The sequence below is a fragment of the Salvelinus sp. IW2-2015 genome, linkage group LG15 (genome assembly GCF_002910315.2).
Source record: "Salvelinus sp. IW2-2015 linkage group LG15, ASM291031v2, whole genome shotgun sequence".
NCBI classification, from domain to species: domain Eukaryota; kingdom Metazoa; phylum Chordata; class Actinopteri; order Salmoniformes; family Salmonidae; genus Salvelinus; species Salvelinus sp. IW2-2015.
In genome coordinates, this window is record NC_036855.1 from 17287561 (window position 1) to 17303868 (window position 16308).

The 16308-nt window shown below is 42.5% G+C and overlaps 1 protein-coding gene across 1 annotated transcript; it reads left to right on the forward strand.

The window, feature by feature from the left end:
- The first annotated feature begins 617 nt into the window (after nt 1-617).
- LOC111974618 (serine-rich adhesin for platelets) lies at nt 618-4916 on the forward strand. The gene is made up of 4 exons (XM_024002491.2): nt 618-827; nt 1236-4227; nt 4408-4489; nt 4679-4916. The coding sequence occupies exons 2-4, from the start codon at nt 1285-1287 to the stop codon at nt 4795-4797; spliced, it is 3144 nt and encodes a 1047-aa protein (XP_023858259.1). The 5' UTR covers nt 618-827; nt 1236-1284; the 3' UTR covers nt 4798-4916.
- Nucleotides 4917-16308: the final 11392 nt, after the last annotated feature.

The window sequence follows — 16308 nt, forward strand, 5'->3', positions numbered from 1 at the left end:
TGAGCAGCTGGAGAAGGAGGCTCAGAGGACTCTAATGCCTTCTCTCAAGATTGGGACATGCTGTGCCCCAATCCTCCTCTCTTTCCTGAGGAGTCTAACTGATGAGCAAGTTCCATGTCTTTTTCCAACCTCACATACAACTTATCTGAATTTATAGTCATAGTGCACCTTCTAACCACAAATGGGATTTTAAACACTACACTAACCCTAACATCACGTAACCACACCCCTCACTTCCTGTAAATCAAAACAAAATGCTCATGTACTTGCTAATAGCTTAATTAAATACACTTTTTTTATCCCTAACATGGCTATCTAGTGACTCCATAACTCAACACAGTGTGCAGCTAAATATGTTTTCTTTCTTTTCTCTAGCCAATGGAGAGTGATTCAGCATGGCATGAAAAATAACGTAAGTCTCTCCACATAAGGTTCTGGTCAAAGTTGTGCACTATATATATATAGGGAATGGTGTCATGGAATTGGTTGATTGGCAAAAACATTACTCTGTTTGTTGGTCATAGCTGACATTCGAGCGCTCTCCATGCTGTGTCTGAAGATTGTTAAGGTCGTGACCCAGACAGCCCTCCGCTTCTCCTACCAGCGCTAGCTCGTATCATGGGGTGACCTGAGGAGTGGGGCAACCTCCAGAATCCCAGTGCTCTCTGACAGGGTCTGGGATTCCTTAGGCAGTCTGGATGAGAGAGAGAAAAGGCTGCTGATCAGTGAGATGAACTACTGGACTAAGGAGAGGAGGAGGAATGGCAGTGCAGGTGCCGCCAAAAATCCACTCGCAGAACCTCATCATCATGCTGGTCGCCTAAGAGGTATGTTCACGCAATATTTGAACTTAATATTTCAAGACCTGACCCATACTTATCATAAATTATTAACTTGGAATTCATACCTTGTAGTTTTAAGTTCTGGTCAGAAATGTTGCCCCTGAGGGGGTGGGTCCAGGTGAAAGTAATTTTTACTGGGTAAGCCATAAAGTAATCTATGAATAAATAGATCAGGTACATGCCTTTCAGAATTAGTCATATTCTGATGTCGTATAAACATAAAACTCAGCAAAAAAATTGTGTCAGTTGGCTTTAGGCTTCTAGAACTACGATGGTATGAGAAGTAAACCATCATTGCTCTAATTTGGTTTTCAGGCTCACTAATGACCCAGATAAGATACCAGTTGGTCACATTTGCATGGCATAAGTGGTGATTGTGTGTTTATCTTCAAGGTCCCAGACCTCATTGCAGAGCTTGCCTGCAACTAGAGAGGCTCCCCTCATGGAGGAGCCTCTGAAGGCTCTTTTTGGGGTAACGGAAGAGAGCCTCCTGATATCCCTGGTTGAGGGTCACTCCAACCCCAGCTCCTCCGAGTTGAGCTGTGCTATCGTGGGAGAGGTAGTACACCAGCTTAACTCTGGCCTCTCAGTGGCCATTCAGGCCAGCTCGGGGAGTTTCCCCCCTATGGACAGGCAGGACATAGCAGCAGGCAAGGAGGTCATTCGGGTAGCCTCGGTGCAGATCCTGGCCGAGCTACAGAGCAAAACGTCTGAGCCAGAGTGGGTAGGGTTTATCGAGCCCCTCATGGACCCTGTGACCGATGATGTGCTGGATGCCATTGTCGGCACAATGGACAAAATGGCACAGGACTTCAGCATCCTCTTGGATCTGGCCAAGAAGATGACAATCTTGGGGTCTAAATTTCTGACCAATCTTCAATGTGACCTTGATGTTGAGTGTCCATCTGGGAAAGAAGGAACCACTCACTTTCTCAAAGAGACTGGATCCTCTACCAGTGTGGTGGCCAGAAAGCTTCAGACCCTCTCTAACCCCGACTTTCAGTCTAAAGCCCTCAAGGCGGTGAGCACCATCCTTACAAGGAAAGTCAGTAGCTCTTCTGGCATGGCTCCTTCCTCTAGGCCTTCTAGTGCTGCTCCTAGCCTTACTGAAGCACCCCTGAATATCAGCTCTACAGCCCTGACATCTGTAACCTCCACTGCCACAGTGATTGTTAAGGCATTTGTGGGAGGCATGGAGACGATAGCATCATTTGAAGGCACATGTGAAGCAGTTGATTGGCCAGTTCCTGTAAATGATCACAAAACAGGGTCTTCACAGAAGATAACCTTCTCTCCAGCCCGCACACTCTACGGCCTTATACGAGCAAAGCTGAGGGACCTTTTAACTCCATCCGCTCGAGAAGAAGGTGTGGCTAAGGATGCTTCTCTTCAGGAGTCTTCAGACACCCTGGAAAAGGCAACTGTTTCAACTGTTGAGGTCCAGTTACCCAGCACCAAACTTAGTAGAGTTCCCAGTGAGAGCCAACCAATACCAGCTCTGTGTCTCTCCAATCTGGATACCAGTACTCAAGAAGTTCTTAGCAGTGTTTTTTCCATCTACAAGTSAGAGTTATCAAAAGTGGAGAGTAAATCCTTGGCCGTTGTCAGTTCATCTGATGAGTCCCTAGAGGCTTGTTGGTTTGTTGATGGTGTCCTATCAAAGCTGGATGACTATACTATTTCCCAGTCACCCTCACCCAATGAAGACTTGAGTGTGAGTACTCAATATTCTCAACTGAGCTCAGAAGAGAGTGTCAGAATCACACAGTCCTCTACTAGTCTGATTCAGAGCATTAAGAAGCTCTCTAGCAATGACTTTCAGACTCAGGCAGAAGAGGCAGTGAGTAAAGTGCTGATGAGATCCAGTCATTCCTTTATCACACAGATCAGCCATACTGGTCTTCAGAAAAGTCYGCAGGCTGGCTTATCATCTAGCTCGCCATCAGAGATTGCCTCCATGTCCTCTCAAAATACAGCCTCTGGATTAGTGGAAACCTTTGTCAAAGGAATAGCGACTATTTTCCAGAAAAATGAGTCCACTGGCACTGTGCAACTGGAAAGAAGTGGGAAAGTTTCGCAGTGCTCCCACGGGGGCTCCCAACTGGATGATACTGAATTGAGTGTTAAAATATCAGAGGAGAAGCTTTGGTCAACAGCTAAGACCATCTGCGTCAGTATGAAGAACACACTTAAGGATTTCTTCACAGGGCTGAAGCCATCCGGATCCGAAAGGACAGAAAATGCTTCTTCCAAAGAGACCCTTGGGGAAATCCTGGTTGCTATCCAGAGTGAAATCTCAAACTTAGGGCGAATGAAGGATTCCAGGGAGCTCCTTCAGATCAACGATATGGTAGGAACTATGCTGAAGGAGGTTGAGAAAAGTGAGGATGACAGTGAAGAAATCTGCCAAGACATCCCTAGAACCTGTTCATCTTYATCCACTTCTTTAAAGGGTCGTAGTTCCTTGTCCAGCTCTTCAAAGGGTCCTAGGTCAGAGTGTGAGTTAGAGATCAACCTCCCTGGCACTCCCATCCCTGACGAAGTGCCTTTTGATCTGACCTGCCCCATAGTCAGGAGCTCCTGCATCGACTTCAGGGACTCTAAAATGCCAGAGATTTCTACAAGTGACCTAAAGACAAAGATGATGGCACACACAGRTGAACCCCTGCATCGTAACAGTCCAATGACTGACAGCAGCCGACCACCGAGTGCTAAAGCCTCTTTTCGATCCCCCACTCCGTCTTTCACCAGCAAGGGAACCTCTTTGGTACCAAAGGGAGATGGGATTGACATTGAAGAGAAGGAGATGTGCATCCCCAGCAGCTCTGGCCATCTGAGGGAGCTCTTAATCACCCCGGACATCAGCAGTGCCACTGCATTCCTACTGCAGTACTTGATGGACTCCAGCAAAGATGATGTCATGTGTTTGGTCACCATACTGGTGATACGGTTGCTATCGAAGATCAGACCCTCAGCCCTAGATGGACCCTCCCAACAGGCAGCAGACATGACAGAAACATCTCAGCAACTCATCAGACAAGTCCTGTCTGAGTTCTGTGCTGCATCCAGATTCTCCAGGACACAGACATATTCCCAGAACCTGCACATCCACAGAGTGTTCAGAGGTGTACATAAAAACCTCATGGAGGAGTTTGGCTCTTATAACACCCTGCAAGCAGCTATTTCCTCCCAGGACCCTGCATTTGACAGAGTCCTGGTAAAGTCCTTGACCCAGCAGCTGGTACAGGGATGCAAGGAGGCGTCAAGACCAGCTTCTGCTGCAACAAACCCATCAGACCAGGCTGAGACAGAGAGGGGGGCTGAGCAGAAAGCAAGAAGGAGCTTCCTTTGCTTTTCAATGACCAAACTCAGGATCAACTTCAAGGTATAGCAGGGAGTTAGCATTTTTTGTTGTTCCAGTTAGGTGCTGATGTTATTGATGTGGCTATGATAAGACAAATACATGCGATAAATATGTTTTATTCATCACTAAATTGTTGCCTTGGATTCAGAAGTGTTTATTTATATATTCTCTGTACCATTTTCTTTACCTTTCTCCTGTTAGCGTTCCAAGAGAGGAAACAAAAAGGACTGCCATTCAGTCCAGGAACAGACTGAGATTCCCTCTACTGATGGACATTGCATAGGTAAGGATGTTTTAGAGCTCTGCTATAGCTTGTAGTTTTGTTTAGGTGTGTGTTAGAAACATAGAGTATGCCTACCAAACTCATAGCACTGTTATTTTTCAAAGTTATTATACTGTATTTCTCTCTCTCTCTCACTCTCGCTCAATTTCTCTTTCTCTCTTACCCCATCCATTTCTCTTGTGTTTCTAGCTCCAGTTGGAGAGGTTTCACCCTCCATATCTCAGCCTATCAAAAAACGAACCTTGATTGTCAGGGTCTTTTCAGCAATGATGAAGCCATTCAGGCGCTTCACCAAGAAGAACCTGTAACCTGTTACGCTGCATGAAGAACTACTTTTGTAACAGCAAGACTTTTGACAAGAGGAATTTCTACATGTTTACCCTTTCAAAGTCTATTTGATCAAATAAATGCAAATTATTTTACAAGACTTTCAAGTGTTTTGGATGATTGGTAGCACTGAAGCAGCTTTTCTCAGAGAAATGTACTAGTTCCCCCYTGGTTACACATTTATTGTGCAGTTTTTGAGTTGGCAGGACTTGGGGTGGCAAGTAGCCTTGTGGTTAGAGCGTTGGGCCAGTAACCAAAAGGTTGCTAGATCAAATCCCTGAGCTGACAAGGTAAAAATCTGTCATTCTGCCCCTGAACAAGGCAGTTAACCTGCTGTCATTGTAAATAAGAATTTGTTCTTAACTGACTTGTCTAGTAAAATATAATAACCAGAGCTTGTCTCTAATACAATAGTTGCTGCATAGACCGTCAGATAACCAGATGTTCTCTATTCATTTAGTTAGATTGATAAGAGCTTATTAGCAGCAAGGGGAAAACACATAGAGGAGAATTAGCTATCTGCAGCTAGATCAACCCTCTGAGATGTTATCTGTATGTTGAATAATGTGTGGTATGAGTCAGTCCTTTTGCAGGGGAGGAGAGCACAGAGAGGTTTCACCTCAGTCTTGGTGTTGCTCTACATTCAAACTGCAGGGTGACCAGGGGCCACAGGTGCTACTGTAACGTATGGGCTGTAGGCGGCAGTGAATCACTAACATGTTACAAATGTACATCAGTTGCACAGATTCTGTCAAGTTACCAGTTCTAGTTTCCCTACCTAACCCTATCAGGTCCCATCCCTAAACCCTAAAACTGACACTGTGATTGTTTTCTATTGCTAAGTCCCTGGTCACGACATCAGCAACTCAGAAAACCTGATGCCATATGGGTACATTCATTTGTACCTCAGACAGACTCTTTACAAAGGAACTATTTAGACGTAGAGACATCACACAAAGAGGATCAATCAGCAGGGATAAGCAGGCTTTTGGAAATGACACTTGAGGGTATGGGAGAGCTACAGCAGCAGAGCTCTCCTCTCATCACGACTCACATTAACATGCATGGATTTGCGCTAGAGCGCAGCTACACCACCTGGCTCTATCTGCTCACCGCCTTCAGCCCTTTCTCTTTCTCCAAGTCACATTTCACACTGTTTTGCACCGCTTCCTGTCTACAGGTAAACACAAGTGCAAATTCACATATTCCTCTCTTGACAATTCCTCTTCCCTACCCCACACTTCTTTCATTATATGGATACTCCCTAAATCCGTTCCATATTTTCCATATGCTGCATATTCCATATGCAGTGCCTTCAGAAAGTATTCACACCCTTTGCCTTTTTCTCAATTTTTTTGTGTTACAGCCTGAATTTAAAATGGATTAAATTGAGATTTTGTGTCACTGGCCTACACACAATACCCCATAATGTCAAAGTGGAATTATGCTTAGAAAAATGTCAATAAGTATTCAACCCCTTTGTTATGGCAAGCCTAAATACGTTCTGGAGTAAACATTTGCTTAACAAGTCACATAATAAGTTGGATGGACTCACTCTGTGTGCAATAATAGTGTTTAAGATAATTTTTTAATGACTACCTCACGTCCGTACCCCAAACATACAATTATCTGTAAGGTCCCTCACTTGAGCAGTGAATTTCAAACACGTATTCAACCACAAAGACCAGGGATGTTTTCCAATGCCTCGTAAAGACGGGCACCTATTGGTAGATGGGTAAAAAAAGAAGAAGCTGACATTGAATATCCCTTGGAGCATGGTGAAGTTATTAATTACACTTTGAATGGTGTATCAAGCCACTCAGTCACTACAAGGATACAGGCATCCTTCTTAACTCAGTTGCCGGAGAGGAATGAAACCGTTCAGGAATGTCACTATGAGGCCAATGGTGACTTTAAAACAGTTACAGAGTTTAATAGCTGTGATAGGAGAAAACTGAGGATGGATCAACAACATTGTAGATACTCCACAATACTAACCTAAATGGCAGAGTGAACAGAACAAAATCTGTACAGAATACAAATATTCCAAAACATGCATCCTGTTTGCCATAAGGTACAAAAGTAAAACTGCAAAACAATTGGTAAAGAAATAAATACAAAGCATTGTGTTTGGGGCAAATCCAACACAACACATCACTGAGTACCACTCTACATATTTTTAAGCATGTTGGTGGCTGCATCATGTTATGGGTATGCTTGTCATCTGTAAGGACTAGGGAGTTTTTTAGGATAAAAAGAAACGGAAAAGAGCTAAGCACAGGCAAAATCCTATTGGAAAGCCTGGTTCAGTCTGCTTTCCAACAGACACTGGGAGACAAATTCACCTTTCAGCAGGACAATAACCAAAAACACAAGGCCAAATATACACTGGAGTTGCTTACCAAGAAGACAGTGAATGTTCCTGAATGGCCGAGTGACAGTTTTGACTTAAATCGTCTTGAAAATCTATGTCAAGACTTGAAAATGGCTGTCTATCACTGATAAACAACCAACTTGACAGAGTTTGAAGATTTTTTAAAATAATAATGTGAAAATATTGTACAATCCAGGTGTGCAAAGCTCTTAGAGACTTACCCAGAAAGACTCACAGCTGTAATCGCTGCCACATGTATTGACTCAGGGGTGTGAATACTTACTCTATGTAAATGAGATATTTCTGCATTTCACTTTGTCATTATGGAGTATTGTGTCTAGATGTTTGAAAATTCATTTTGTCAARGGGTGTGAATACGTTCTGAAGGCACTGTATGGATATATTTTATTCTAAATGTATAGCTATGTCCACTCCATATACCCCTCTATGCACCTTTTGGAATAGCTAATAAACCCAACTATATCTGTCCCTAGTTAAACCCCTCTCTATACAACCCACCTCTCTGTCTTTGAGTGGAAATTAGTCCATTGAAAATACATTAATATACCTTCATCAGTCACCTCAGTGTAAGACAGAGGGGAAAGGCAGATATTTCATAGTAATCATCATACATTTTTAATGATGACCATTTTAAAGCAAGTGAGGATGAGGTGTATTGTAACAAGACTAAAGACTTGAATATCATAATTTATTATGAACCACTATGATTAATATGTACATATTGTAATACAATTGAGTGTGGGCCTTATAAAGAAACAGGAGCTGTCACCTGCTCTGAGAGGAACCTGAGGAAGAAGTGAGAGAGAGACAGAGGGAAACAACTGTTTCCATGGAAATACATCTTTGATCATTTTGATAATTTCAGACTTTTCTGCTTTTCCTTTTTTAATTACAGAATATATTGGTGCACACCCAAGAAAGTTGGTAGAGGTGCTGACTAACAGCAAGTAGACTGCAGGCTACAAAATAAAGAGAATTGCACACTCTATATACAAGCTCCTAGAAATGTATTGGGTAAATCACCAACGTTTCGGCTTCACCCTGAAGAAGGCACAGTGATGCAGAAACGTTGGTGGTTTACCCAATAAATTACTCGGAGCTTGTATATAGAGTGTGCAACTCTCTTTATTTATTTTGATAGCCTACAGAATATATTTTTGCCACACAGGCCTAMCAATGCACACGTTCAACTAACAATAACTCACCAAGTGCCTTACCAATGGCAAACTCAGGACACAAATCAAAGTTTTGTGGTCCAAAATTCGTGGCAAAAAATTCATGTGATTCCCGATTGAACTGTCAAGAGAGATGATTGTTTGTTCTACCAAGTTTCGATCTAACCTGCACTGTATGTTCATTTCCTACATAGAGATCTAGGCAAAAGAAAGCGATCAGAAAAAGTGAGATTTAACACTGATATTTTCAGAATCCTTTGAAGAAAACAGTACATCATAGCAGAGAGAGGCATCAGAATGTGAATGCTATGATTCCCCTATGAAGTTGGAGATCTACTGTATGAGAGGAGGGATGCTACTGCACATTGATGCTGAAGAAGATGGGTAAACAAAGACACACATTTAATGCTAACACAGCATCTCAGTGTCGTGACAATAGAATACTCTTCCCTACTACCGGAGCAGGCAGCTGTTCTATAGCGTTATCACATCTGGCTAAAATTCCCCTGTCATAGTATAAGAACTAATCAATCAACATGGTGAGATGATGAGATGGGCAAACAAAAGCAGAGCAGTTACAGGCAGTTAATATGTGCTACACACACAATCTTGTCATCACACACATTCTTTGTTGTTACTCTGTCAGTGCTATCAATACCACCTTGTTATCCGTGAAAGATTCCTTCAGAGCAGTACTTACTCAGACCTAGCCGGTGCTGTCAGTGCCTTTGCTGAAGAACCACTTTAGAGGGGGCAAGTCCTCACCCAGAAAGCCCGATCTTGTGGGGTCTTGCTGGGCAGCCACCGGCCAGTAGGAGGGGCTCGCTGGTTCATCAAAACTGGGGATGTCATCTTCACTGTAGAGAGTAGAGCCAAAGGCAGGAGAAAGAGATTTGAGCAGTGAGAGCGAGTGAAGATTAGCACACAGAGAGAAAGAGTGGAGGAGAGAAGGAGGGAGTGGAGAGAGGGAAACTGCATTGTATATTAATGCAGTAGACCAGTGAAAACACAATCGCATAGACATGCAGGGAAGCTCTCGCTCCCCCACTCTCTATTTTTTCTCTCTCTCCCCACACTGCAGTAGCTCCAGCTAATCACAATAATACATGCAGCCTGAGTCACTGCCTAAACAGTGTGTTCTCTCCTGCAGAACATAGGCATTTCAGTAACAACAACCACTCCACAGGAACACCAGTTCTTTTCAGACTTCAGACACAGAGATCTATTAGGCCTACCTAACACAGTCTCTCCTATCACACGGCTATCAAATGTCAAATGGAATGGAAGGCAAAGTGGTCCTCTAACTGATAAGACTTTTCTTTGCTATAGAAAAATCTTAAGCTACAAGTTCTCCACATGACATGTTGAATGCACTAAGCTGTCTGTTTGAACTGCTGGCTGGGGCACAGCTCGGACACCCATGCATACTCCACAAGACATGTTGAATGCACTAAGCTGTCTGTTTGAACTGCTGGCTGGGGCACAGCTCGGACACCCATGCATACTCCACAAGACATGCCACAAGAGGTCTCTTCACAGTCCCCAAGTCCAAGACAGACTATGGGAGGCGCACAGTAGTACATAGAGCTATGACTACATGGAACTCTATTCCACATCAAGTAACTGATGCAAGCAGTAAAATTTGATTTAAAAAACAGATAAAAATACACCTTATGGAACAGCGGGGACTGTGAAGCAACACAAACATAGGCCCAGACACATGCATACACACACACACATGAAAATATRCGCACTATACACAGACGTACACATGGATTTTGTACTGTAGATATGTGGTAGTGGTGGAGTATGGGCCTGAGGGCACACAGTGTGTTGTGAAATTTGTGAATGTAATGTTATGTTTTTAAAATTGTATGAACTGCCTTCATTTTGCTGGACCCCAGGAAGAGTAGCTGCTGCCTTGGCAGGAACTAATGGGGATCCATAATAAATACAAATACCCGTCCACACCTGCTCCAAATCAACTCCAGTGTATGACTACACTTCAAAGCTCAGCTGTTTAGACATGCTTCTAAGCTGTATTAGAAATTCTACAGAATTGTACAGAAATTCGGTGATGAAGCAAATTCATCATATCAAGATAATCCCTATGTCATGGTCATGCTGGTTGGGCTTTCTGTCACTCTCAATGCTGAGATGAGCCAGACACACACGCACGACAGACATCTCCCTAGGGCCTCTGAGATCCCGGCTTTGGAACGGGTGTCAGGGCCTGTCCTAGCAAGCAACACTCCATCACAGCAGTAGGGAAATGAAACAGCTCGACCAGTCCAGGTAACCAATCAATGGCTGTTATGACCCTGTCAAGCACCAGAACACGACTCAGCACTCATACTGTAGGCTACCATACTGTTGTTATGAGTCTATGCAATCCTTGTTTCCTTTTCTTTCACTTGATAAAGTGAAGCCCTGTTTAAAATGACCTTTCAACTCAAATTGGATGTGGAGCCAAGTAGGCAATAAGTAGACTATAAACATCAAGCATGAGCGGGAAATAATGGACCAGCACACAGGGCTTTGACTTTGTCTTTTTGGTTTCTGTTTAGTGTTTACTCAGCTATGATGAAAGCAAAACATTGGAGGCATGCTTTATCTTATGAGCAGAGACTTTAATTGCTTTAGACTCCCAATGTTTCAGTCAAGCAGCCCTCTCAATCTAAACACAAATCTGGGTTTGCAAGAGAGCAAATTAAGTAAGAACCCTCAATTACTGATTTATCAGAGCAGACTTCCGATAGTGCAGCGTGAGGTCATGCTCGCCATGAAAACAGTACATTTGTCTTTGGACTAGGCTGAGAACCAAATACAGTTTACAGCTATCCTCTAAGGAATACCATGCCACGCCATTTGATGTTTGTGCATGCATTGTATATGCAATGCCTTCGGAAAGTATTCAGACCCCTAGACTTTTTCCACATTTTGTTACATTACAACCTTATTCTAAAATGGATTGAATAACAACATTTCCTCGGCAATCTACACACAATACCCCATAATGACAAAGCGAAAACATTTTTTTTTTAAACAGTATGCTATGAGATTTGAAATTGAGGTCAGGTGCATCCTGTTTCCATTGATCATCCTTGAGATGTTTCAACAACTTGATTGGAGTCCACCTGTGGTAAATTCAATAGATTGGACATGATTTGGAAAGGCACACACCTGTCTATATACAGTTGAAGTCGGAAGTTTACATTCACTTCGGTTGGAGTCATTAAAACTCATTTTTCAACCACTCCACAAATTTCTTGTTAACAAACTATAGTTTTGGCAAGTCGGTTAGGACATCTACTTTGTGCATGACACAAGTAATTTTTCCAACAATTGTTTACAGACAGATTATTTCACTTATAATTCACTGTATAACAATTCCAGTGGGTCAGAAGTTTACATGCACTAAGTTGACTGTGCCTTTAAAACAGCTTGGTAAATTCCAGAAAATGATGTCATGGATTTAGAAGCTTCTGATAGGCTAATTGATCTCATTTGAGTCAATTGGAGGTGTACCTGTGGATGTATTTCAAGGCCTACCTTCATCATGGGAAATGGGAAAATCAATGGGAAAAATCATGGGAAAATCAAAAGAAATCAGCCAAGACCTCAGAAAAAAATTGTAGACCTCCACAAGTCTGGTTCATCCTTGGGAGCAATTTCCAAATGCCTGAAGGTACCACGTTCATCTGTACAAACAATAATACGCAAATATAAACACCATGGGACCACGCAGCCGTCATAACGATGAGGAAGTAGACGCGTTCTGTCTCCTAGAGATGAACGTACTTTGGTGCGAAAAGTGCAAATCAATCCCAGAACAACAGCAAAGGACCTTGTGAAGATGCTGGAGGAAACAGGTACCAAGGTATCTATATCCACAGTAAAACAAGTCTATATCGACATAACCTGAAAGGCCGCTCAGCAAGGAAGAAGCCACTGCTCCAAAACCGCCATAAAAAAGCCAGACTACGGTTTGCAACTGCACATGGGGACAAAGATCGTACTTTTTGGAGAAATGTCCTCTGGTCTGATGAAACAAAAATAGAACTGTTTGGCCATAATGACCATCGTTATGTTTGGAGGAAAAAGGGGGATGTTTGCAAGCCGAAGAACACCATCCCAACCGTGAAGCACGGGGTTGGCAGCATCATGTTGTGGCGGTGCTTTGCTGCGGAGGGACTGGTGCACTTCACAAAATAGATGGCATCATGAGGTAGGAAAATTATGTGGATATATTGAAGCAACATCTCAAGACATCAGTCAGGAAGTTAAAGCTTGGTCGCAAATGTGTCTTCAAAATGGACAATGACCCCAAGCATACTTCCAAAGTTGTGGCAAAATGGCTTAACGACAACAAAGTCAAGGTATTGGAGTGGATATCACAAAGCCTGACCTCAATCCCATAGAAAATGTGTGGGCAGAACTGAAAAAGAGTGTGTGAGCAAGGAGGCCTACAAACCTGACTCAGTTACACCAGCTCTGTCAGGAGGAATGAGCCAAAATTCACCAACTTATTGTGGGAAGCTTGTGGAAGGCTACCCAAAACGTTTGACCCAAGTTAAACAATTTAAAGCAATGCTACCAAATACTAATTGAGTGTATGTAAACTTCTGACCCACTTGAAATGTGATGAAAGAAAGAAAATCTGAAATAAATCATTCTCTCTACTATTATTCTGACATTTCACATTCTTAAAATAAAGTGGGGATCCCAACTGACCTAAGACAGGGAATGTTTTACTAGGATTAAATGTCAGGAATTGTGAAAAACTGAGTTTAAATGTATTTGGCTAAGGTGTATGTAAACTTCCGACTTCAACTGTAAGTTGACCGTGCATGTCAGAGCAAAAACTAAGCCATGAGGTCAAAGGAATTGTCCGTAAAGCTCAGAGACAGGATTGTGTCGAGGCACAGATCTGGGGATGGGTACCAAAAAATGTCTGCAGCATTAAATGGAAGAAGTATGGAACCACCAAGACTCTTCCTAGAGCTGTCCGCAAACTGAGCAATCGGGGGAGAAGGGCCTTGGTCAGGGAGGTGACCAAGAACACGATGGTCACTCTGAAAGAGCTCTAGAGTCCCTCTGTGGAGATGGGAGAACCTTCCAATAGGACAACCATTTCTGAAACACTCCACTAATCAGGCCTTTATGGTAGAGTGGCACATGACAGCCTGCTTGGAGTTTGCCAAAAGGCACCTAAAGGACTCTGACCATGAGAAACAAGATTCTCTGGTATGACGAAACCAAGATTGAACTCTTTGGCCTGGATGCCAAGTGTCAAGTCTGGAGGAAACCTGGCACCATCCCTATGGTGAAGCATGTTGGTGGCAGCATCATGCTGTGGGGATGTTTTTCAGTGGCAGTGACTGGGAGACTGGTCAGGATCGAGATGAAGATGAACGGTGCAAAGTACAGAGAGATCTTTGATGAAATCCTGCTCCATAGCGCTCAGGACCTCAGACTGGGGCCAAGGTTCACCTTCCAACAGGACAACGACCCTAAGCAAACAGCAAAGACAACGCAGGAATGGCTTCAGGACAAGTCTCTAAATGTCCTTGAGTGGCCCAGACAGAGCCCGGACTTGAACATCTCTGGAGATACCTGACAATAGCTGTGTAGCAACGCTCCCCTTCCAATCTGACAGAGCTTGAGAGGATCTGCAGAGAAGAATGGGAGAAACTCCCCAAATACAGGTGTTCCACGCTTGTGGCGTCCTACACAAGAAGACTCGAGGCTGTAATCACTGTCAAAGGTGCTTCAACAAAGTAGCCTACTGACTAAAGGGTCTGAATACTTATGTAAATTAGATTTTCATCTTGTATAAATTAGCAAACATTTCTACAAACCTGTTTTTGCTTTGTCATTATAGGGTTTTATGTGAAGATTGATGAGGGGAAAAAACAATTTAATCAATATTAGAATAAGGCTGTAACGTAACAAAATGTGGAAAAAGTCAAGGGGTCTGAATACTTTTCGAAGGCAATGTATAGACATCTTTTAAAATCCTTTGAAGTAGAACTAATTGTTAGGATTTATACACAGAACCCACTTTTGGCTCAACAGAATTGCGTAATACAGTGTGTTGCCAGAGAACCACTATCAATAGCCTTATGCTGTATTTCCACTTATATCTGATCTAACTGCGGCAAAAACCTGTCTATCTGTCTCCTCACTGTGTCTCTAAAATACCACTAAATCTAACGAAACACAACGAAACTGTTACAATTCCAAATCATTACACAGTCTTTATAGTGCATCAAAAAACATTTAGTGCATTTGTATTGTAGCTCATTTGAGATACATGCATGCAATAGTAGAAACATACAATATATGAATAAAGTTAGCGAATTACTGTTGTCAACATTTGTCAGCTGATCTTATTGGTTTTCAGGATGACACTCCACTTCAAAACACACAAATAGTTATGGGTTCATAGAGAGAACATGAGGATGGTAGAGGCTTTTTGCTGATGTTGCCTAGCAACAAGCTATTGTAAATCCCCAAGTCCAATCACAGCTTAATATCAAAGGAGGGAGAATACATTTTAGTCATTTAGCAGACACTCTAATCCAGGGCAATTTACAGGAGCAATTAGTGTTAAGTGCCTTGCTCAAGGGCACATAAACAGATTTTTCACCTCAGGGATTCAGACCAGCAACATTTTGGCTACTGGCCCAACACACTAAATTACCTGCCGCTCCAAATTTCATCACAATTCACTGAGTTTATATGAATGATCCTTCAGACTGTCTTACTCTGTTGCTAGAGTACAGAGGGGAATTCTTAATCCAGGGAAAATGACACTCCAAAAAGAACAATCAATTCAACCTATACTCCACTCATCTTTATAACAATGCATCACAGTCTTCTTTCATGCACAATGAATGCTGAATTTCAGGGACATCAGGGGGACAAAGTTATTTTATGTGTGAGAGCTCTATGCAAAGCTCAATAGATATGGCTGTAATACAGAACAATCATAATGGTGATGGCCACTGGGTGCAGAACACTGAGGCTTTCCTAGAGAAAATACCAGTGATGAAATATTGCCCTCCATTGGTACAAAAATGAAATGACATTACAGGCTATAACACATAATGGTTAATACATTGGGCAGAGTTCTTAGAGAGGAGTAATCAAAAGAGACTCTTACATAAACAGAGTCTGCAGGATCACTCTTGTATTGGCTGAAATGTAGTGAACAGGCAGCACACTGACAGCAGACACAGTGTCAGACCAGACCAGGCCTGATGTATGACTAAGGCAGATGTTAGATAAGTGTTGTTCTGAAAAACAGCTTATATSTCCAGGCCATCAGACTGTTAAACAGTCACCACTAGCCGGCCTCTGCCCAGTACCCTGCCCTGAACCTTAGTCACTGTTACTAGCTGGCTACCACTCGATACTCTACCCTGCACCTTAGAGACYGCTGCCCTTTGTACATATAGTAGAGTTATTTTAATCATGTTTAAATATTGTTTTACCCTATATATATATATATACTTGCAGATATTATTGCAGGTGCAGTGAAATGCTTGTGTTTCTAGCTTTAACAGTGCAGTATTACCTAGCAATACAAAACAATACACACATAATCCAAAATGTAAAAAATTAAAGAAAAATCAGAACGAGCAGAACGAGCAATGTCTATATAAATATATTTTGTATCTATATTCCGGACATKGACATTGCTCGTTCTGATATTTCTTCATTTTTTACTGCACTGTTGAAGCTAGATACACAAGCATTTCGCTGCACCTGCGATAACATCTGCAAATCTGTGTACACAACCAATAAACTTTGATTTGATTTGATTTGCAATGCCAGGGTTGTGGGTTCGATTCCCATGGGGGACCAGTATGAAAATGTATGCACTCATTACTCTGGATAAGAGCATCTGCTAAATG